Genomic DNA, 22,949 nt, shown 5'->3' with positions numbered 1-22,949 from the left:
GGTCTCCATGGTTGTTTCTAATATCTAAGGATGGCTGGGAAGCTGGGTCAGGGAGCTTAATAAAAATAGTTTTAGGAACTCATTATTCAGGTCCTACCTTGAACATCTGAAGACATTTGTAATTGGTGGAAATCTAATTAAGAGGTGTTCTATCAATTCATCTACCCTTCCTTGTCCCCACAGGTAGACAGGTCTATTTTGTAAGAAAAGCACCTTTGCCCCTCCACTCATTAGCCAGATTCTGTTTAGATTCCTAAGGATTCCCAAGAAAAAAGAAAATGCAAAAAGCAGCAGACTGGATGGTATGTCTGAACCAAATCTCAGATAGAGGAAAGGAATATACAGCATTTATTCCTAATATATGTAAAAATTAAAATTAACTCTCCCCTGATTGTGAAGATTAAAATTGTAACTCCTGCCTATTTTTAGAACACCCTACTTAAAGTTGAGTGGGAAGATCTGCCACTTTTTTTAGATCTAATCACCAAAAGTGTAAACATCCTGGGCAGTCCCAAGAAAGGTTTTAGATTATTATTTGTCCACATAAAAAGTGGAGGAAGACACAGGAAGTGACAAAAGAAGGGTCTTTAAAAGGATCAGTCACTTCCTGTGGGGGAGACAACTCCATTCTTTGGAGTGGAGGCCAAAAGAGAAATCTGCTGAATGGACCTGAGACCCTGTTCCTGATGAGACTGTTGGACTGACATGTGGTGAGTAAAAGAGCTGACTCCTTTCCTGAGACTAGCCTCAGGAGAGATTAGCCCCTTGAGAGAGTTTTTCTCCATGTTCTTGTCTTTGCTGCAGCCAGCTAGAAACCAACTCTCCCTGCCTGGGGATGGGCTAGGGGCCAGAAGTAAATTAATTAATGAATAGGCTAGATATCTTACCTAATCCTCTCTCTGATTTTTCTTACTTCACTCTTTCTATATTTTGTAAATAAATTATAAATATATTTCTTTGAAATTAATATAAATTCCTGGTGACCACACTCTTACATAATCCAGTCCAACCCGTTTAAAAATAAGCCCTTTCCCCCTTACATATGACAAAAGAATATAGAATATGAAAGATAAATTCTAACATATATGTATATATGCACACATACATACTTGTGTGTATATATCTACACAATATATATTTATACGCATATATATACACAAATACAGATTCATATACACACATATACATATTTCTGTTTTGAAATTATATAGGACCATAGATTTAGACCACCAAAATCAACTCTTTTATATCACATATAAGGAAACTGAAACTCAGAGAAATTTAGAGACTTGCCCAGGTCATATAATATTTTTTAAAAGTAAGACACATAAGGTCAAATTACTTTTCAATGATTTTTATCACAGTTTTAAAAAGTAACTTTTCATATTATTAAAACTATTTTTGTTTGAAGTTTTATGAGATTTTTTCTGCTCTCAGTCTTTTTGTAATGTACATAAAGGACTTTTAAAAATCCCTGCAGGGGGAAAAGATGGTGGCCTAGATGGAGCAGAGAAGTTCAGACCTCTGAATACCCTTCCTAACCAATCACAAACTGAATGCTCCTAGGGGACTGAAAATCAAACTTAACAACAAGACAGAGCGAAGGAACCCTCCTACTGGACTTAATTCAAAAGTAATGCTCCCCCTCCCCCAAAAAGACAGAATCTGAGAACACTTGGGTATAAGGGGAAGACAGAAGGAAGGTCCCAGGACCCATCCCCCACCTCCCTCCCAGAGTGCTGAGACTCTAGTGGCAGCGGGAACTTCTGGGCAGGCAAAGGTGCTGGTCTGGAGGGTATACCTTGCAGGCAGGGCTGTGCCAATTTCAGAGCGTCACAGACAGCAAGGAAGGAGCTACAGAGGGAGCATAGACCTGGCAGCATGGCCAGAGCTGTGCCTTCCAGGAGGTTTTGGATTCAGAGCACACCCAGCCCAACTAAGCTGAACTTAATCCCATCAAAAGTCTCCAGAACTTAGGGAAGCCCAGGCTCCACACCCATCCTCATTGACTGCTGGACTTTAAGCCAATAAAAAGCCTCCAGAGGACAGAGAAGCTCAAACCCCCAACAAGGCTCCCCCAGAGACTATACCAAGAGATCTTCTGTTAAAGCTCCAAGAGGGGAGACTGACAGAAGCCCCCAAAACTAAACAAAAATGAGAGGAACAAGAGCACAGACAAATATGGGGAGTGAAGAAGGGGTGAATATGAGCAAACAACAGAAAAAGAAGAAAGAAACCACAATAGACAGCTTCTTCTCAGCAAACAGAGCAGAGGGGGAGAGACAGGCAAACGATAAATCAGAAATCCCAGTGAATTGGATACAGGCTGTGGAAGAACTGAAAACACAATTAAGAGAGGCTGAATACAATTGGGAAAAGACCTTAAAAATTAAGATAAGTCATCTGGAAACAGAGGCACTTGAACTAAAATGAGAAAATCGTGTCTTGAAAGCCAAAATCAAACAGCTGGAAAATGAGGCAAAGGAGATGAAAGATGAGGCAAAGGAGATGAAAGACAAGGTAAAGAGGATGAAAGATGACCTTCAAAGAAAATCAGACCAGAAGGAAAAGGATGACCAAAAAGCCAGGGATGAAATCCAGTCTTTAAGAATCAGAATACAACAACTGGAATTAAGTGACCTCACAAGGCATCAGGACACTATAAAACAAAATGAAAAGAATGAAAAAATTGAGGAAAATGTGAAGCATCTCATTCACAAAACAGATGATTTAGAAAATCGTTTGAGAAGAGACAGTTTAAGAATCATTGGTCTACCAGAAGACCATGACAAAAGAAAAAGTCTGGACATAATACTACAGGAAATTATACAGGAAAATTGCACTGATATCCTAGAACAAGAGGGGAAAGTGGAGATTTGAAGAATCCACAGATCACCTCACTCAGGCACCATGGAACCACAGTGAGGATAATGCAGGATCTGGCTGCATCCACACTGAAGGACCGAAAGGCATGGGATATGATATTCTGGAAAGCAAAAGATCTAGATCTACAACCAAGAATCAACTACCCAGCAAAACTGACTATATTCTTGCAGGGGAAAGTATGGTCATTCAACACAATAGAAGAATTCCAAGCATTCGTAAAGAAAAGACCAGACCTGAACAGAAAATTTGATGTGCAAGCACATAACTCAAAAGAATCATCAAAAGGTAATTTAAAAAGAGGGGGAAACAAAAAACAAAACAAAACAACAACAAAAAATTTTTAAGAGACTCAATAAGTTAAAATGATATATGTATCCCTATAAGAAAAGAGGCCATTGGTAACTCTTAAAAACTGTTGCAATCAACTCAGCAGCTAGAAGAATTACACTTAGAGGGAACAGTGACAAACTGTATAGGATGAAAGGACAAGACATAAATAGGTATATAGATATATGCATGCATAAATACATATATGTGTATATATATGTATATCTCTCTCTAAATATATACATACACATAAACAACTAGAGCTAAAAAAGAGGTTAATACTAAAAGAAATTGGGGAAAGAAACAAATGTAAGTAAATTTATATGTCACAAAGAAGCTCATGGTGGGAGGGGGGAGAACATCGATACACTGGAAGGATAAAGAGGTTGGAGCTAGGAAATACTCAACTCTTATGTGCTTTGAAACTGACTCAAAGAGAGAAGAACAATCCAATCCATTGGGGCAGAGAAAGATTTGCAACTTATAGGGGAGTAAAAGGGTAACAAACGGAGTGGTGGAAAGGGAAGCAGTACAAGGGAGGGAGAGGATGGGGGCATTTTAAAAAAGACTACAGGGGGGAATAAAAAGGCAGGGGGGTAGAAAGGGAAGTAAAATAAAGGTGGGAACTAGGGGGACTGATTATAAACAAACATTGGTGTAGAAGGAAATTGTGAAAGAAGAAAAGGCAGAACCAGGAGTAGAAATCAAAATGCTGGGAAATACCCAGCTAGTAATCATAACTCTGAAAGTGAATGGAATGAACTCACCCATAAAATACAAGTGAATTGTAGAGTGGATTAGAATCCAAAACCCTACCATATGCTGTTTACAAGAAAAACACACGAGGACGATAGATACGCATAGGGTGAAAATAAGAGGATGGAGCCAAATCTACTGGGCATCAACTGATAAAAAGAAGGCAAGAGTCACAATCATGATATCTGACAAAGCCAAGTAAAAATAAATCTAGTTAAAAGAGATAGGGAAGGTAATTACATCCTGATAAAAGGCAGTATAGACAATGAGGAAATATCAGTACTCAATATGTATGCACCAAATGGCAAAGCATCCAGATTTCTAAAGGAGAAACTAGAGGAGCTCAAGGATGAAATAGAAAGAAAAACTATAATAGTGGGAGACCTGAACCTTCCTCTATCTGAACTAGATAAATCAAACCAAAAAATAAATAAGAAAGAGGTAAGAGAAGTGAATGAAAGCTTAGAAAAATTAGAGTTAGTAGACATGTGAAGAAAAATAAATAGGGACAAAAAGGAATATACCTTCTTTTCAGCAGCACATGGTACATTCACAAAAATTGACCATGTATTAGGACATAAAAACATTGCAAGTGACTGCAAAGGGCAGGAATAATAAATGCAACCTTCTCAGATCATAATGCAATGAAAATATTAATTAGTAAGGGTACATGGAGAAGAAAATAAAAAAATTAATTGGAAACTAAACAATACGATTCTCCAAAATCAGTTAATTAAAGAACAAATCATAGAAACAATAATTTCATTGAAGAAAATGACAATGATGAGACATCCTTTCAAAATCTATGGGATGCACAAAGCAGTACTCAGAGGGAAACTTATATTCTTGCGTTCATATATTAACAAATTAAGAAGGGCAGAGGTCAATGAATTGGGCATGCAAATCAAAAAACTAGAAAGCAAACAAATTAAAAATCCTCAGATGAAGACTAAATTAGAGATCCTAAAAATCAAAGGAGAAATTAATAAAATTGAAAGTCAAAGAACTATTGATTTAATAAATAAGACTAGAAGCTGGTCCTTTGAAAAAACAAATAAAATAGACCAAGTACTATTCAGTCTAATTAAAAAAAGGAAAGAAAAAAAACCCAATTGACAGTATCCAAGATGAAAAAGGAGACCTCACCTCTAATGAAGAGGAAATTAAGGCAATCATTAAAAACTACTATGCCCAATTATATGGCAATACATATGGCAATCTAGGTGAAATGGATGAATTCTTACAAAAATATAAATTGCCTAGAATAACAGAGGAAGAAATAAATTACCTAAACAACCCCATATCAGAAAAAGAATTTGAACAAGCCATCAAAGAACTCCCTAAGAAAAAATCCCCAGGTCCAGATGGATTCACAAATGAATTTTATCAAATATTCAAAGAATAACTAATCCCAATATTATACAAACTATTTGACAGACTAAGCAAAGAAGGAGTTCTACCAAATTCATTTTATGACACAAACATGGTACTGATCCCAACGGCAGGCAGGTAAAAAACAGAGAGTATAGACCAAACTCCCTAATGAATATAGATGCAAAAATCTTAAATAGGATACTAGCAAAAAGACTCCACCAAGTCATCACAAGGGTGTGACCTATGACCAGGTAGGATTCATACCAGGAATGTAAGGATGGTTCAACATTAGGAAAACTATCCACATAATTGACCATATTAACAAACAAACTGACAAAAATCACACGATTATCTCAATAGATGCAGAAAAAGCCTTTGATAAAATACATTACCCACTCCTATTAAAAAAACTAGAAAGCATAGAAATAGAAGGGTCTTTCCTAAAAATAATAAACAGTATATATCTAAAACCATCAGCAAACATCATCTGCAATGGGGATAAACTAGAAGCCTTCCCAATAAGATCAGGAGTGAAACAAGGATGCCCATTATCACCCCTATTATTTAACATTGTACTAGAAACACTAGGAGTAGCAATTAGAGAAGGAAAAGAAATTGAAGGTATTAAAATTGGCAATGAAGAGACCAAGCTATCACTCTTTGCGGATGATATGATGGTATATTAAAGAATCCTAGAGAATCAACCAAAAAGCTAGTTGAAATAATAAACCACTTCAGCAAAGTTGCAGGATACAAAATAAACCCACATAAGTCATCAGCATTTCTATATATCTCCAATCCATCTCAGCATCAAGAATTAGAAAGAGAAATTCCATTTAAAATCACCCTAGACAATATAAAATACTTAGGAATCTATCTGCCGAGACAATCATAGGAACTATATGAATACAACTACAAAACACTCTCCACACAACCCAAACTAGATCTAAACAATAGGAATAACATTGATTGCTCATGGGTGGGACGAGCTAACATAATAAAAATGACAATCCTACCCAAATTAATTTACCTATTTAGTGACATAACCATTAAAGTACCAAAAATCTTCTTTATGGAATTAGAAAAAACCATAACAAAATTCATTTGGAAGAACAAAAGATCAAGGATATCCATGGAAATCATGAAAAAAATGCAAAGGAAGGAGAACTTGCAGTTCCATGTCTCAAACTATACTGTAAAGCAGTGGTTATCAAAACAATTTGGTACTGACTAGAAGATATAAAGAGGATCAGAAGAATAGACTTCGGGTAAATGACTTCAGCAGGACAGTCTATGATAAACCCAAAGATCCAAGTTTTGGGGACCAAAACCCACTTTTTGATAAAAAAAAACTTCTGGGAAAATTGGAAGTCAGTATGGGAGAAATTAGGTTTGGATCATCACACACCTTACACCAAGCTAAATTCAGAATGGGTGAATGACTTGAATATAAAGAAGGAAACTATAAGCAAATTAGGTGAACACAGAATAGTATACTTGTCAGATCTTTGGGAAAGGAAAGACTATAAAACCAAGCAAGAGCTAGAAAAAATCACAAAATGTAAAATCAATAATTTTGATTACATAAAATTAAAAAGTTTTTGTACAAACAAAACCAATGTAACTAAAATTAGAAGGAAAGCAACAAATTGGGAAACAATCTTCATAACAAAAACCTCTGACAAAGGTCTAATTACTCAAATCTATAAAGAGCTAAACCAGTTGTACAAAAAATCAAGCCATTCTCCAATTGAAAAATGGGCAAGGGACATGAATAGGCAATTTTCAGTTAAAGAAATCAAGACTATTAATAAGCACATGAAAAAGTGCTCTAAATCTCTAATAATCAGAGAAATGCAAATCAAAACACCTTTGAGGTATCACCTCACACCTAGCAGATTGGCTAACATGACAGCAAAGGAAATTAATGAATGCTGGAGGGTATGTGGCAAAGTTGGGACATTAATTCATTGCTGGTGGAGTTGTGAATTCATCCAACCATTCTGGAGGGCAATTTGGAACTATGTCCAAAGGGCAATAAAAGACTGTTTGCCCTTTGATCCAGCCATAGCACTGCTAGGTTTGTACCCCAAAGAGATAATAAGGAAAAAGACATGTACAAAAATATTCATAGCTGCACTCTTTGTGGTGGAAAAAAATTGGAAAATGAGGGGATGCCCTTCAATTGGGGAATGGCTGAATAAATTATGGTCTATGTTGGTGATGGAACACTATTGTGCTCAAAGGCATAATAAAGTGGAGGAATTCCATGGGGATTGGAACAATCTCCAGGAATTGATGCAGAGTGAGAGGAGCAGAACCAGGAAAACATTGTATACAGAAACTGATACACTGTGGTACAATCGAATGTAATGGACTTCTCCATTAGTGGCAATACAATGTCCCTGAACAGCTCGGAGGAACCTATGAGAAAAACCACTATCCACATCCAGAGGAAACACTGTGGAATAAAAATACCAAAGAAAAAAAACTGCTTGAATACATGGGTTGAAGGCATATTGTTGGGGATGTAGACTCTAAATAAACATCCTAGTGTAAACAACAACAAGGAAATGGGTTCTGATCAAGGACACATGTAATACCCAATGAAATTGTGTGTTGGCTGTGGGAAGAGTGGGTGGAGGGGAAGGAGGATAATAATGTGATTATTGTAACTAAGGAATAATGTTCTAAATTGACTAAATAAACTTATTCAAATAGGGAAAAAATGAAATGTATATAAAGCACTATTGTGAGATTCAAATCCAGAGCCTCTCCATCATCTGCCACACATTTTCCTGTGTGCTCAGGAGAGATATTATAGAAAATGTCCATAAGGCAAGAATCAACCATTGCATTCAAGAAAAAATATTAAAGTACCTATTATGTGTCATGCACTATGCCAAAGGAGACAAATAAATTTAATCTCTGATTTCAAGGATCTTACAGTCTAGGAGGAGAGGATGTCATGTACCACATAAAATGTAACAAAAGTTAGAGTATGATAAGTATAAAAGAAAAGCAAAAGTGCTATGATATAAGATGAAGTAGACATTGAAAACAATGAGGAAGCTGGAAAAATGGTTTTGCAAAACTTCAGAACAAAGTATGAATTGGTGAGAGGAAAGGAAAGACTTTTAGCTTTTGCAGAACAATGTTATTTGATTGAAGGACCTGAAGAAGTTGAATTGAATAAAAGGAGATGGAAAATTTGAGAGTGAATTGAAGAGTTTAGCAGTAGTGAAGACCGAAAGAGTAGTTGAAAATATAAAGTGAGAAAAGTGAATGAGAAATTTTAGAAAAATTGAAGAAAAACTCAAGTTTCAGGAGAACAGAAGGGTTCAAGGAGAAGGAAAATGATTAAATAGAAAGAATCAAAGACAAAGTTAGCAAGAATAGGTAAACAAAACAAATTACTGAAAACAAGATATGTTTTAATGAGAATAGGTAAAGTAAGTTATTAAATAGTGAGAAATGTAGGGTACAACTAATTGGCTCAGTGGATTGAGATCCAGACCTAGAGATGTGAGGTCCTAGATACAAATCTGGCCTCAGATACTTCCTAGATGTGTTTTCATGTACAAGTCACTTAACCCCCGCTGCCTAGACCTTACCTGCCTTGGAACCAATACACAATATTGATTTTAAGATAGAAGGTAAGGTCTTGTTTTTTATGGCAAAATGTTATGAAAGTATAAAGAGGTAATAAAATGGTATGTGTATCAATAAGATGTTAACAAAACCTGGCTAAACACACTCACAGAAAGTGAGAAAGACAAGGACTGAGAATCACAATTGACTTGGAGGATCTCAAGAATTGTGAAATGATCTGCAAACAGTGTGGTATGTTTCTATTTCTTCTGCTACCAAATGGCTTCTATTCCTGTTTTAAGCTCCACTAGAAGAGAAGATTCCACTTTCTATGTTATCAGTGGCAATCAAGTACTTTTTAAAATCAAGAGGGGCAAGAAAAAGGTGGGAAAGTATTTAAAGAAACAGAGGGAAAATCTGATACATCAGGAAATTGAAGTGTGGAAGAATCTGAAAAAAAAGGAGAAATGGAAGACAAAGAACTACTTTATTCTTGGAGCTAAAAAATACATGTATTATGTATACATGCAATAGTGCTTAAAGAGGAAGGAGAAGGATTTTCTAAGAAACAAACTGCCATTTGTTCTCCAAGAAATATTAGAGGTAAAACAGCATGTGCTGTCAGATGAGAGATCATTCAGGTAAGGGTCAGAAGAAGAGGGAAATGGAGGATGTTAACATCTTGCTGAGATGAATGAGGGGAATTTTTGCCAATCCGATAATAACAATATAGATATCCACTGCATTCATTTTGATTCCTAGGAAAATTTGGGGGTTTTGTAATTACTGTTTCCTTTTCAATATGTTAACTAATGATATTTTAAATAATATTCAGGTCCAAGGAAATCATGACAGGCATGTGACATGACAGCATGACAGACATGACAATGGTCTGAATCTTATAAGATTAACTTCAATAGAGATAAATATATAAAAATCTTACATTTGAGTTTAAAAAAATCCCAGCTTCACAAGTACAAGATGGAGCAGCATGTTTAGATATCAGTTTGCCATAAAAAAAAAGATGCAATGTGGTGGAGTGTATGATGAGTCAAAAGTGTGATATGGCAGGCAAAAAAACCAAATAAAAAAAAACAATTAGATCTTGCAATTGAAATGGATGATTCCATAAATAAAGCTGTGATGGTCCCAGTATACTCTACCTTAGTCATATTACACCTGCACAATTGTGTTGAGTTCTGTATATTACAAATTAGAAAGGACATTGATCATTTGGAGAGCATCCAGAGAAACAGAATGGTGGCAGACCTTAAAATTATATCTGAGGATTAATTGAAGATTAGTTTAAGGAAGAGAGAATTCATGGAGAAGTATGATGATAACCATCTTCAACTACTTACAGAGCTGTGATTTGTAAGAGGCATTAGTCTTATTTTGTTTAATCTCAATGGGAAGAACTGGGAACAATGAGGATAAGCTAAATAGAGTTGATTTAGGTTTGGTGGCCATAAAATCCCTCCTAATTATTAGAGCTGCCCAAGAGTGACATAAGCTGCCTCAGATGGTTGTCTTTGATTGGTTCTTCCTTACTGGATTTCTTAAAATTAAAGTTGAGTAATAACTAGTTGTGAAGGTAATAGAGTATACATTTTAAGGTATGGGTTGTGCTAGATGACCTCTGAAATTCTGTAAATAGAAGTGGGATATGAAGAGAATGTTGTGAGAAGTTTTTACATTAAAGCGAATGAGAAGGTAAAGGAATCTTTGAAAATGATATGTAGAGATGTCTAAAAGCAGGAGAGTTAGTATCATAGGCTCAAGCAAATAAATTTTATCAGGTAGGGAAGGAGTTGCAAACTGTTTTGAATCATCCTGAATCATACTGAAAGGTTAAGGAGGAGGACTGAGAAATAACCATTTGACTTGGTATTAGGAGATAATCTGTCCCCTTTGAGAGCAACTTGGAATTTCAGAGAGCAAGGGGTTAAAAGAGTGAGAGGCCAACAAGGAGGTGAAGACAGGACATATAACTTGCTCATCTTAGAAATTTTATAATGAAAGGGAAATTATATCATAACTCAAGGTAATGACAAGGTATGGGCCTACAAGGAAGATCTGAACAGGATATAGACCTGTACATATGTATGAAAGAAGCATAGGATAGAGTAAAAAATATTAAAACTGCAAGAAAGAAACAGTAAAATTGATGGATTCAATCTGAAGAATGTAAAAGGGGATGGGATCAGGGTAAAAGTAGAGAAGCTAACATTGGTCAGAAGGAGAGCTATCACTTCTTCAGAAATAAGATGAGGAAAAGAAAGGTCCATTAAAAGAGAAGGATTTAACTGGTGCATTTTATATTTATATTAGTATTTAGTAATATTGTGAAAATTGGTTCTGTTCCATGAAATAACCCAAACCTGTGTTCTTCCATATGAAACAAAAGCCTCATGAAGAGAACTTCCCTAGTTCCATTTGGAAAAGTCCTTACTTTTTGTGTTAGAATCCACAGTAAGTATTGATTCTGAAACAGGAGGCAATTAGAATTAATTAAGTGACTTATCTAGGTCACACAGATAAGAAGTGTCTGAGGTCAGATTTGAATCCAGAACCTCCAGTCTCTAAGCCTGGCTTTCAATCTACTAAGCCACTTAGTGGCCCCCAACTCAACATTTAAGTAACAATAAGAACAAATAAAAAATGTCTTGTACTGTAACATAATTTTACTATTGGAGTCTTGCCTAATATAGATAAATTTAACCCCTGGAGTTACTAAAGCCTCTCTCTCACATTAAAAGAGCCTTGATGTGACTGAAACATGTGAAATTAAGGTATACAAAACTACTACAGTTTTATGGTTGCACAAAAACTCTACCGTCTGTATTTCTAGGGCAAGTATAAGCATGAAGTATTCCATGACTAGCTCAATTAGATTTCTAATTTGTGATTTATGTATTTTGTAAACATGTTACTTTACATGTTTATATATATTCGTGTGATTTCTTAAGCAATTAGTTTTTACAGTTTTTATTAATCAAATAGGCATTTTTAGAAATCCATACTAGCAACTCTATAAAATAGGTGATGTTCAACCTGAGCAAGAAGGAAATGAACTATATGTACTCATTAAATAATTTCATTGTGGACTAAGGGTTAATTTTATATGTTTGTCTGCTTACCTGTACATAAATCTTTCTACCTTCTTTTTTCTTCCCCTTTGCCTCCTCCCCCCCCCCTTCCCTACATTCCTTTCTTTTACTTTTTTCCTCTTCTCTACTCAAGTAGAGCTCCACCCATAGGCTATTAGAAGTTAAAATCCCTCCTCTTTAGTGCAGCAGGCTAAAAAAAAAAATGATCTTCTTTCCTTTGCATTTTTACTCCACAGAGGAGATTACATGAAGCTCACTTAGAGTTATAAATTTGTCAACACCTCCACATCGCCTAAAAAATGGACATTGGATGTAGTAGGTCTCTGGCAAAAAAAAAAAAAAAGGTGGGGGGTGTAGGGAAGGGAAAGCTGAGCTTCCTTGACACTGGGATGCTGTCCAGCATCTGGTGCTGAAATTTAGAATCTGTCATTTCCTTTAATCCCGTGCATAATCTGCAAATAAAGGGTAGTGGGTTTGATTTAGAAAGTCTCTTAGTTTTTTAATTCAGGATCAATTGTTTCCATTATGAAAAGTAGGTATAACTAGGACCTTTACTTTAAAACAGCATCTAAGTAAAGGAACCTACAAAAGTGTGGGAAAGTGAGTTTCCTAAGGGGATTTACTGAATTTATGGTCTCTTTTTTCCCCCAGAGGACAAAAGACAAGATTGTTTGGGACCTTTTTTCCACTTTCCTTTTCAGCCTTGAGAAAAAAAGAACTTCTTTATGATAGCCTGTGAAACACAGATATTAATTTGTATTTGTTTTTAAAGGATCAGATATTATAATTGTCAACATATTCAAGGTCATGCATGATGCTTGTAATAACGTTTTGCGTTTCATTTGGGAGGACGGGAATAAAATGGAAGGAAATAAAGCACAAAACCCAAACCGGCATGTTTAAAAACCTGATAGTTCTAAAAAACACAGCACATTGCAGTCACCTCTTCTCTGAAAAGAGGCTGTGTTAAGAAGAACATAGTTGACTTTTAGGAGAGACAATTTGCCGTCCCCAGGCATGTATTTTCAGAGGATTCTCAATTTTACAATAGGCTTTGGTGATTTCTGGAAGATACTTGTAGAGATCAAGTCTCCAAGGAATATAATAAAAATAAACAAATTAGCTATCCTGCGATCACGAATGCCTCTAACTGGTCGATACTTACGGTACTCAATGGGGCATTTCACTCTGATAGATGCACATTCTTTTCATGGCAAGATATCTGTAGGAATAGAAAAGGCAGCCGCCTTCACAGAGTCAAGCAAACGGTTTCACGATTTGTCTTAACTCCCCCCAGCTTTATTTTGGCCGCTTCGCTTCCTTACCCCGCTGGGAATACCATTAAGATCTTCGCCCAGGTAGATCTGACGTCAAGAGATGGCTTTCGTAGATTTGACGTGTAAACACTCATTTCCATTCCGGCTCCGGAGGGTTGGAGCTCCATTCAGCCCAGAGACAGAGGCGCTGTGCTGTGCGCTCCTTAGAAAGCTCCTACTTCTGCACCTCCTATCCGTTAGCATAGCAACGAGCAGCAAGAAGTGATCCAACAGCGTCTGAGTCTTGAAAGATTGATTTCTTGTTTATCTTTCTCCTATATTTGCTTCTCTCCTCTCCTCATCCATCGTGTGTGTGCAATGGATGTGAGATGTTGGTCTCTGCAGTATATTGCTTTTGCTCTCTATTTCTGCTGGTGGGCAATGTACAGTGTTAGAGCAGAGAAACAGTTCGTTAATGAATGGGCAGCGGAGATACCCGGGGGTCTAAATTCAGCCAGAGAGATAGCGGAGGAGCTGGGTTACGACCTTCTTGGACAGGTAAGCTTGCACTTCACAAGTTACTTTCTAGTGCTCTGGGCAAGTGTAGTGTCTGTATGTTTAGTCCAAGTGGGACCTGCCAGTTCTGCCAATCTTCTTGTCATCGTGTTAATACTGAATGGGGTTTGCTCTGCCTGACTTAGCCCTTTCTCTGTGCGGGCTGTTAGAATGCATGCATTATTTGCCATTTCTGTGGGTGCGATCGGGCAGAAGCATGTTTGTGCAGCTGGGTGCTAGTCTCTTTACCACTCCCTGCTTACTTTTAGATCGAAAACCGTCTCATTGCGGTTTGTAAGTGAAATCTCTTCCCCTTTGCCTTGGGAATTCCCAGAACACCCAGACTCCCGGGACTCAAGGGGCAGGAGTCCCGACGCACGCAGTTCCTAGAGCCTTGTCCGTCTGCGTCAGGAGCAGCTGGCTGCTTCCTTCTTTTCAATATGGCAGCGTCATAAGCAAGGCAGGCCTTGATGGTATCGTCTAGCGGTCCCGACAGCTGCGAGGGGGCATGCCATAGCTATCGAAGCAGAACTCGGCCTGAGACGGGTCGAATCCCCAAAAGGCTCGGAAGGTGCGGAGATTGCCGGGAACTGTCTGACAACATAGTACCAAATTCGGGGAACGCCCCCGGGTCCCAGGCCCCGCCCTGCCCACCTTTTCTGGTTGTACAAATGCCTCACAGAGAAACTTGCAAAGTCTAGGCTCTCAACTTTTCCTTGTTTGGCCCCCACCCCCGTAGGCTCCAAGCTGCTTGACTTTGGAAAAGGGATGAATTAACCTTGTCCTTTGGCCAAGTGCGTAATCGTCGTGGCCAGGGGTCTCCCTACCTAAGAAAAAGTGGGGTTCAGGATCACTGAAATAAAAGCAGAACCGGGGGGTGGGTGTTCATCTTCCAGGCTCGGTGACAAATTATTCTCTTTCCTAAATTAAAAACCCCGCTCACTGCCTGGGAAGTTACTGTGAGTAGGGGTAAGGAGGTAGGTGGAGCAGAGGATGAAGGAGTTATTCTCCCCCTACCCTGTTTTCTTCTCTTTCTTTTCTTTTTCCTTTTTTTTTTGGCGCGTTTTTCCGAAGGTCGTGTTCCTGTCCCTACTCTAGCTACAGATGAGTAACTGGATTTACATTTCAGTGTCATTGCTAATTCTATCCACCAAATCCACTGAGGAGTGGAACCATCAAGTAAAATCTTTTAGAATTCCCAGTCTCTAATTAAAGAGTGACTAAAGGAGGAAAATAAGTTGAGAACAGCATTTAAGGTCCCAGAGCCTTATATTCTTTTTCTTCACATGCTGGTATAAACTCTTTTCTCCCGTAGAGCTAGAATTCAATGCAACAATACTGATTAAGCTCGCCCAAATGCCAGGCATTGTGCTGTAGCCAGGGATACTAAGATGTAAAATGATAGTCCTTATTCTGGAAGAGTGTAGATTCTAGTATGGAATGATAAGGCATGTGTACAGAGAAGTGGAATACAGAGCATCATGGCTTAATGTGAGTAGGGATAAGGAACAAGATTTTTTTGGGTAGTGGTGATTTCATTGGTGTAGGAAACTCCAAAGGAGAAATGCAGATTATCAGATGTTCTGCAACTTTTATGTAGTCTTAGAAAATTGCCTGGAGGCCCAGAGTCATGCAAATGAACCGGGGCCCACCAGAATGTGAGAATAGGGAACACTGAATGTAATCAACTCAAGACTTGATACTAGGGCTTTTTTTTTTTTCCTATTTCTAAATCTGTTTCTAATATAAAAATTCTATCATAAGTGATTTCAAGCAAGCAACTATGAATTAACTACATATTACACAAGGCATTGTTGTGGGACCTGAATGTCTGAGGTAGGTTTGAAAAAAAAAAGGTCCTTCTGGCTACAAGCCCAAAGATCTATTCATTACCTCAGATTGTCCTCACACGGTTGCTGACCTCAATGTGTTTACAATCTCATGTTTTGCTAGTATATTTTTTTTAGTAGAAGAAATCAAGTAAGTGCTCCTCATTAGAATTTTCTTTGTGGGGAGGGTTGTCTCATAGCAGTGGTTAAAATAACTCATAATTATTTGCATATACTTTTTTCCCTGTGGAATTTCTCAGTGGAATTTTTATTGTTATGCTTAAAGTCACAGTTTTCCGCTCATGATTTCTTAGACAATCCCCTTATATTGACCTAGATAGCCATTTACCAGTAATTTACTATTCAACATGGTCAAGAGTATATACAAAAAGCAGAGGTAGGATAGAGGGAGTCACCAGGGAGTGATTTTCACTTTGGGTTATTAAGGATCCACTATTTGTTGGCCACTGTCCCAAATGCCTAGCATTCATCTCAGTGCCCAGGACAATTCCTTTAACAGAGTTGTCATTTAATAAATATTTGTTGAATAAAATATTTGTAATGGGGGATCAATTGGATTAAACACACTGAAAAGAACAAATAACAAAGCATTTGCTAGGAAGATTATTTTTCCCAAGGCATTTGCAGTGACTAAGATAAGTCTTCCAATGAAAGCATAACTCTTTCCAATGAAAGATAATGCTTCCTATGATAGCAATGTTCAGCATTGGAGAGCATAATCATTCTGACTCAAATGTATCTACCTACTATGACTATGACAATTGTACAAATAATCAGTATTGCCTTTATAACACTGACTATTTAAATGGTACCCAAGAAGAGAAAACATTTATTTCCTCTCAATTATATTGAATTCTTTAAATATTTAATGAATTTCCTCTATGTGTCTAGCACTGTGGGAGGCAATATCATAGGAAAATTTACTGCCTCTAAATGGAAGCCAACTCTTTCCCATTAATATAGAATGAACCAAAATGTTCCACAACTGAGGCCCATTGTATTTGGCCATGTGGAAGGGTGAACATCTGTTGTGTGACATAGTGGAATGGGTTCTTTCAGCCAGGAAAACCCAGATTCAAATCCCACCTCAGAGGCCTAGCAATTGTGTAAACTTGAGCAAGTCACCTCAACCTTTCTATTCTTCAGTTGTTTCAAATGCAAGATGAGGGGTTCAACATCTGTGGCCTCTAAGGTTTCTTTCTTAATTCCAGTGCCTTCCCTTTGTTGATTATCTTCACTTTATCCTATCCATATCTTTTTTGTACATAGTTATCCCTCTTTTGTCTCCCTTAATAATGCATGAGCTCTTGGTTAGCAGGTATGTCCTTTATGTGTATCTCCAGTATTTATTACACTGCCTGATACATAATAAATGCTTAATAAAAGTTTATCCACTGAATGACTTCCAGCTCTGACCTTATGGAAAGGCCAATCCTAATTTAAAATTTGAGGGATAGTCTAAAAAGTCATCCTTTGTAGGTCAGTTGAAATTACTTGTGTTTGTCAGATAAATGATTTTTTTTTTTTTTAGAGAGGAGGGTAAATTTTATTCAAGATGCCTTTAAGTATCTTTCATGGGAGTGACATGGTCTAACCTGTATCAGAGAAAATGTAATTATTTAAGAATGTCTCTTCAGCAGATATGGAGGATGGATGGGCAAGAGGGACTGGCAGTGGGGAGAGGCGGAACCCAATTTGGACGCTATTGCACTAGTCCAGTTGAGAGAAGTGAAGAGGATGTGAAGTAGGACTTACTGAATACTGAGCCACTCCAAGCTCACTAGATGACACAGTAGCTAATGGGACTCAAGTTCAAATCCAGTCTTAGACATTTACTAGCTGTGTGACTGAGCAAGGCACCTCACCTCTAACTGCCTCAGTTTCCTCATCTATAAAATGTAAATAATAATAGCACCTACCTCCCAGGGTGGTTGTGAGGATCAAATGAGATAATAATTGTAAAGCCCTTCTCACAGTGCCTGGCACATAGTAGGTGTTATAGAAATGTTCATTATGATTATTGTTGTCATTCTTTTTGATGGTTGTTCTTTCCATTTATATTGCTGTAGTCATTTTGTCTGTTGTTTTCTTGGTTCTTTATTTCACATTCTGTCACTTGATGTAAGACTTTCCATGCTTCTCTGTAGGCATTATGGTCATCATTTCTTACAGCACAGCAATCTTCCCTGTTTATTATTACAATATCCTGGCCTAGTGAATGGCAATGGAGCTCAGTCAAACCCTGACTCAGCCATTTATTGTGTGACCTTGAACAGGATAACTATTGACTTTAGTTTTTTGCTTGCCCATAAAATGAGGATCTCTAAGGGTCCCTTCCAGTTCTCAGTCTTTTATTCTACTGCTCTTATACTAGAAGGAGAAAAGGAGACAAAATGGGAAATTCAAGTCAACTCATTGCAGGTGCTGATTCTTCAGTAAATCTTTTCGCTTTCTCCCAGCTCAGGCCAATGGGTTGTTTTGGCCATCTTCCTGCTTCATCCTTCTTTAGGGTCCTGTATTTTCTTCCTCTGGCATTCTCTCTTGGCTGTCCCCCATACCCCAGTGCTCTCCTTCCTCCTAAATGATTCTTTGAGAAACACATTTTTTTCCTTTTAAATCTTTCTACCTTTATAGATTGGATCACTTGAAAATCACTACTTATTCAGGCATAAAAATCACCCAAGAAGGTCTCGAAGAAGTGCCATTCACATCACAAAGAGATTATCTGATGATGACCGGGTAAGTTTTTTAATTTCTCTTTGAGTCAGCATGTTGACTTATATCACTCCTCCTTAATTTTAATGAAACATAATAAACTTTTATTCTGATTATTTTACTTCTGTAGTTTTTCTTGCTGTAGGTATGTATTTTAACTAAGAATAAAATTGAGTTAATTTGTATGAGATGATAAACATGAATAACTTATGTATTTTCCTTGACACTGAAAATATCTTTGATTTTGTCTATGTAGGTCTTTCCAAACCAGATTTCAGTTCCTCTGAGACTTTAGAGAAAGTTTTTTGAGACTTAATGTGGTACCCATATAGACATCCTGGTAATGAGCCTTACTAGCTTTACCTAGTCCGGTCTTTGGATGTCTCAGGACTTTTACTCAAAGCCTTTGCGATTTGTTAATACCTGCCAGAGATTTTTGTTTGTTTTTGCTTTTGACATAGTCTTCAAGAACCCAAGCTTACCTCCGTATTCAAGATAAGGCATAGGAATAAGGACCCAATATATCAATCAATCAATATTTAGTAAGTACCTTCCATGTTTCAGGCACTATACTAAGCACTGCAGATACAGAAAGAGGCAAAAGTTAGTCCTTGCCCTCAAGGAGCTTCTAATCTGCTGGGGGAGACAACATGCAAACAAATACATAAAAAACAGGTTGTATGTAGAATAAACAGCTATAATCCACAAAAGGAAGATACTGGAATTAAGAGGTGCTTTTGAAATGAGTAAATGACTCCTTCTCTGTACCCTCCAAACATGAACAGCAGAGAGTGCATTAATGCTAGGTATGGTGGTGCATTCTTGTAATTCTTGCTAACAAGGAAGCTCAGGCTAGTGAGTTAGAAGTTAAGTCCAACACCAATGGAATGGGCCTCTGAGAATGGATAGGGATATGTGTGCACAAGGCTTCCTGAGGAAGGGTCAACAGGTTCATATATGAAACTGAGCAGGTTAAAGTCTCAGGCTGACAAATAGTGCATTTGGGCCAGGATGTGGCCACTTTACTATCATGGACAAGATAGGGAGACCCAACCTAAAAAAAAGTCTGATAAGCTGGCTACCCCAATGATTGTCAAACTCAGGGGCTTTCAGGCTCTTCCTCCTACCATGACAATCCTCCTTGTCAACAGTATCTGGATGGAAAAGACTAGGGAATTTTCTGAATGTGGATAGCATGTGCCTAGTAGAATCATGTGAATTACAGAAATACCACTAGTAATCAGTATCAGTGGATAGGCCAATATATAGTGGAATGAATAGTTTGAGAGATGAGAGATCTAGCTTCTAGTCCAGTTTCTGCCATTTTACCTCTATGTTTTAACTTCCCCCCTTGTAAATTGAAAGAGTTGGACAAAATTATCTCCTAAGGTTTCTTCTAGCTTCTGTATTCTTTGATACAATGATATTAGTTCTTTGTGAAGTAGATAATGCTAGATTAACTCATGGAAAAAGCAATGAGGTAAAACTTAGACCCAGGTTTGAGTTGCAGCATTATCTTCTCTGGGTCTTAGTTTGGGTTGTTTAAATCTGAATGAAGGAGTTAGACTAAATCATCTATAGGGTCCCTTCTAGCTCCAACATTCTGTACTTCTATATGACAAACCCAAGAAAATACCTTTCAAAGTCCTTTTCCAGTGAAATCTTCCTTTTCTTTCCTTAGACCAGATATCATTTTTGTAGATTGTATATCAGCATACACATGAGAACTTGTCTCAAAGATCTGTGGCCAGGCATGTTTGTTTCCTCTGGTTTAATAACAACACATTCTGAAGCTAGACTGACTTCTATAACTATCATTGACATAGCTGAACCATCTCCTTCTGCTCCCTTCTCTCAACTCACAGAGGAAAGAATGATTGGTCAGAATAATTTTTGAATTCTTTTTGAATTCAAAGATTTCATAGAAAAGATCAAATAACCTACTTTTATTACTCTTTTCTTTCTTGGAACTATTATAGTCTTCATCCATAGTGGATCACTATTTACCCTTTCATAAAACCCTAAACTAGATACATTTTATGATAGGAAAAATAATATTTCTATTTTATCACCATTTTTATTGCTAGCCTTTCCAGATTTTGGAGGTCCCTGATCACCTTATCCAAATTCTATTCATAACAAAATGTTTCCAAATTGCTATATCATGTTCATTCAGATTATGATGGACCTCTAGATAAATGACATTACTGATAACCAGACCTCTCAGATTTGTACATCAAATCTCAGTGATTGTTCCCCTTTCCTTTTTCTGACTGGCATTTGCAAAACTAACTCTTTCATTTTAGTGTACTTTGTTTACATTTTTCTCATTTTCATTCAAATTATCCCTTAAAATGAAATGCAATTATGTACGAACTTCCCAAGATTGTACTAGAATACTCTTGAATTGGAAGTGACCCTTTTCTCTAAAGATGAGCACTTGTTCCTTAGCAGCCTGCTTAAAGAAGACTAATTTAAGTGATGGGCAGTCTATTCTAAGCTTTGGATGTATTTCAAGCCAACACAACATTGCCTGCAGATACATGCAGTTTAAAAATAATTCATTAGTGAGTAATTTCTAGTTCTTGAATTCCTCCCAATGTTTATAGTGGTTTCACAGTACATTTTCTAATTGAAGCATCAGGAACTCAGTGACTGATTTTTATAGTTTATTTCAGATTATTTTCCAAATTTTATTTTTAGATTTAACTCATGTTTCCTCAACACATACTTCCGTAAAATGGAGCTAACATTTTGGGTAGGGAAGAAAAGTTCCTCTTGCCCAAAAAATGGGTCTTATTAATGTAATTGTGAGCCTCATTTGTTAAAATGAATTCCTGTTACAAGAAAGAAAATTAAGACTATTTCATGTGTGTTACCATTTATTCAAATTTTAGCAGATGACAACTCAAAACGAGGCAACAGTATGATAGGGCACCAAAGAAAGTGAATGCTCTCTTAGGCTTAAGAGAGGATTTATGTTGAAGATTAGGGAAGTTCAGACAGGATCCTTGTACTCCACCTTCATCAAATCAAATTAGAAATGTTATATTGAGCTCTAGACTCAAAAATTTAGGGAGCAGAGTGTCCAGAGGAAGACAATCAGTATGAAGAAGGGCCTCTAGTTAATGATATCTTAGGATAGATTGAAAGAACATGGAATGTTGTGCCTGGACACTTAGGAGGCACAGCATAGGGTTCTTTAAGTATTTGAAGGGCTCTTATGTGGAAGAGAGTAATACCTTATCCTACTCATCTCCAGGGGAGACAACCAAGGGCAAAGAATGGAAATTATAAAGAGACGAATTTAAGCTTGATGTAAGGAAACACTTCCAAATAATTCATTATTGTTGTTCAATTGTTTCAGCTATGTCTGACTCCATGACTCCAGTTGGGATTTTCTTGGCAAAGATCCTGGAGTGGTTTGCCATTTCCTTTTCTAGGTAATTTTGCAGATGAGGAAAGTGAGGCAAACAACTTGTCCAGGGTAAAACAGATAATAAGTTTTAGAAGCTGGATTTGAACTCATAAATGTGTCTTCCTGACTCCAAGCCCAGTGCTCTAGCCACTGCACTATCTAGCTGCCCTACAATTAGAATTATCCAAAAGTTGAACAGCCTGCCTTGGGAAATATTGAGTTTCCTTTCAACTGGGGTGTTCAAGCTGAAGCAGGATGGCTACTTATCAGGAATGTTGTACAGAGGATTCTTGATTAGACATAGTTTGGACTAGATGACCTCTAATGTCCCTTTCAGGTCTGAGGTTTTGTGATTATGTGATGAAGTGAAAAGAATTCTAGGCAAATACAGAAATCTTAACTTGAATCCATAGTTCTCACTTACTACTCATATGACCTTGAGCAATTTACTCAATATCTGTCAGCTTTACTAATCTACAAAAATGGGAATAATAGTATATACACTAATTTCATCATAGAACTCTTGTGAAGATAATATATACATGAATGAAATAGTGTATATTAAACATTTGTAAATTTTAAATTGCTCTACAAACATCAGCTTTTATTAAATGATGCATAAACCAAACACAAATGGGTAGGTAATCCTCAGCAAAAGAGACTGAATGGCTAAGCAAATAGAGACACAGTTAGGGAATTAAGACCATTATAGTTACTAGAAAAATCACCTGATCATCTTACTCTATAGGAGGGCTGTGAGGAAAAAGTAGCTTGTTATCATAAAAGTATCCCACACATATAAACTGTGTTTATTATCTGATCTGAATGCAATTAGAAAAGACTATTTAGACTTCCGGTCAAGATGGCAGCTTAGAGAAAGCTAAAGTTCAGATCTCCTGAAACTCTTCCTTACCGATCTCAAACCGAATGCTCCTAGGGCACCAAAATTCAAACCAATCAACAGCACAGACCCCGGGAGTCCTCCTCCTGGATCTGGACCTGGATCAAAAGGTACGCCCCCCCCCCCCAAATCCAGAACCCGAGATCACTCGGACCTAAGGGGTAGGCAGAAGGAACGTCCTAGGATCCATCCCCCCCAACCCAGAGTGCC

General features: G+C 37.3%; 1 protein-coding gene across 1 annotated transcript in view; it reads left to right on the top strand.

The window, feature by feature from the left end:
- Positions 1 to 13,350: 13,350 nt before the first annotated feature.
- PCSK1 (proprotein convertase subtilisin/kexin type 1) overlaps positions 13,351 to 22,949 on the top strand; it is a 55,121-nt gene continuing 45,522 nt past the window's right edge. The window contains exons 1-2 of the mRNA XM_001363963.4: positions 13,351 to 13,858; positions 18,340 to 18,444. Coding sequence (XP_001364000.1) covers positions 13,679 to 13,858; positions 18,340 to 18,444 — 285 coding nt within the window. The 5' untranslated portion in view covers positions 13,351 to 13,678. The remainder of the gene's footprint in view (positions 13,859 to 18,339; positions 18,445 to 22,949) is intronic.

Source organism: Monodelphis domestica, chromosome 3 (assembly GCF_027887165.1).
Source record: "Monodelphis domestica isolate mMonDom1 chromosome 3, mMonDom1.pri, whole genome shotgun sequence".
NCBI classification, from domain to species: domain Eukaryota; kingdom Metazoa; phylum Chordata; class Mammalia; order Didelphimorphia; family Didelphidae; genus Monodelphis; species Monodelphis domestica.
This window is presented reverse-complemented; position numbering and strand designations above follow the sequence as displayed.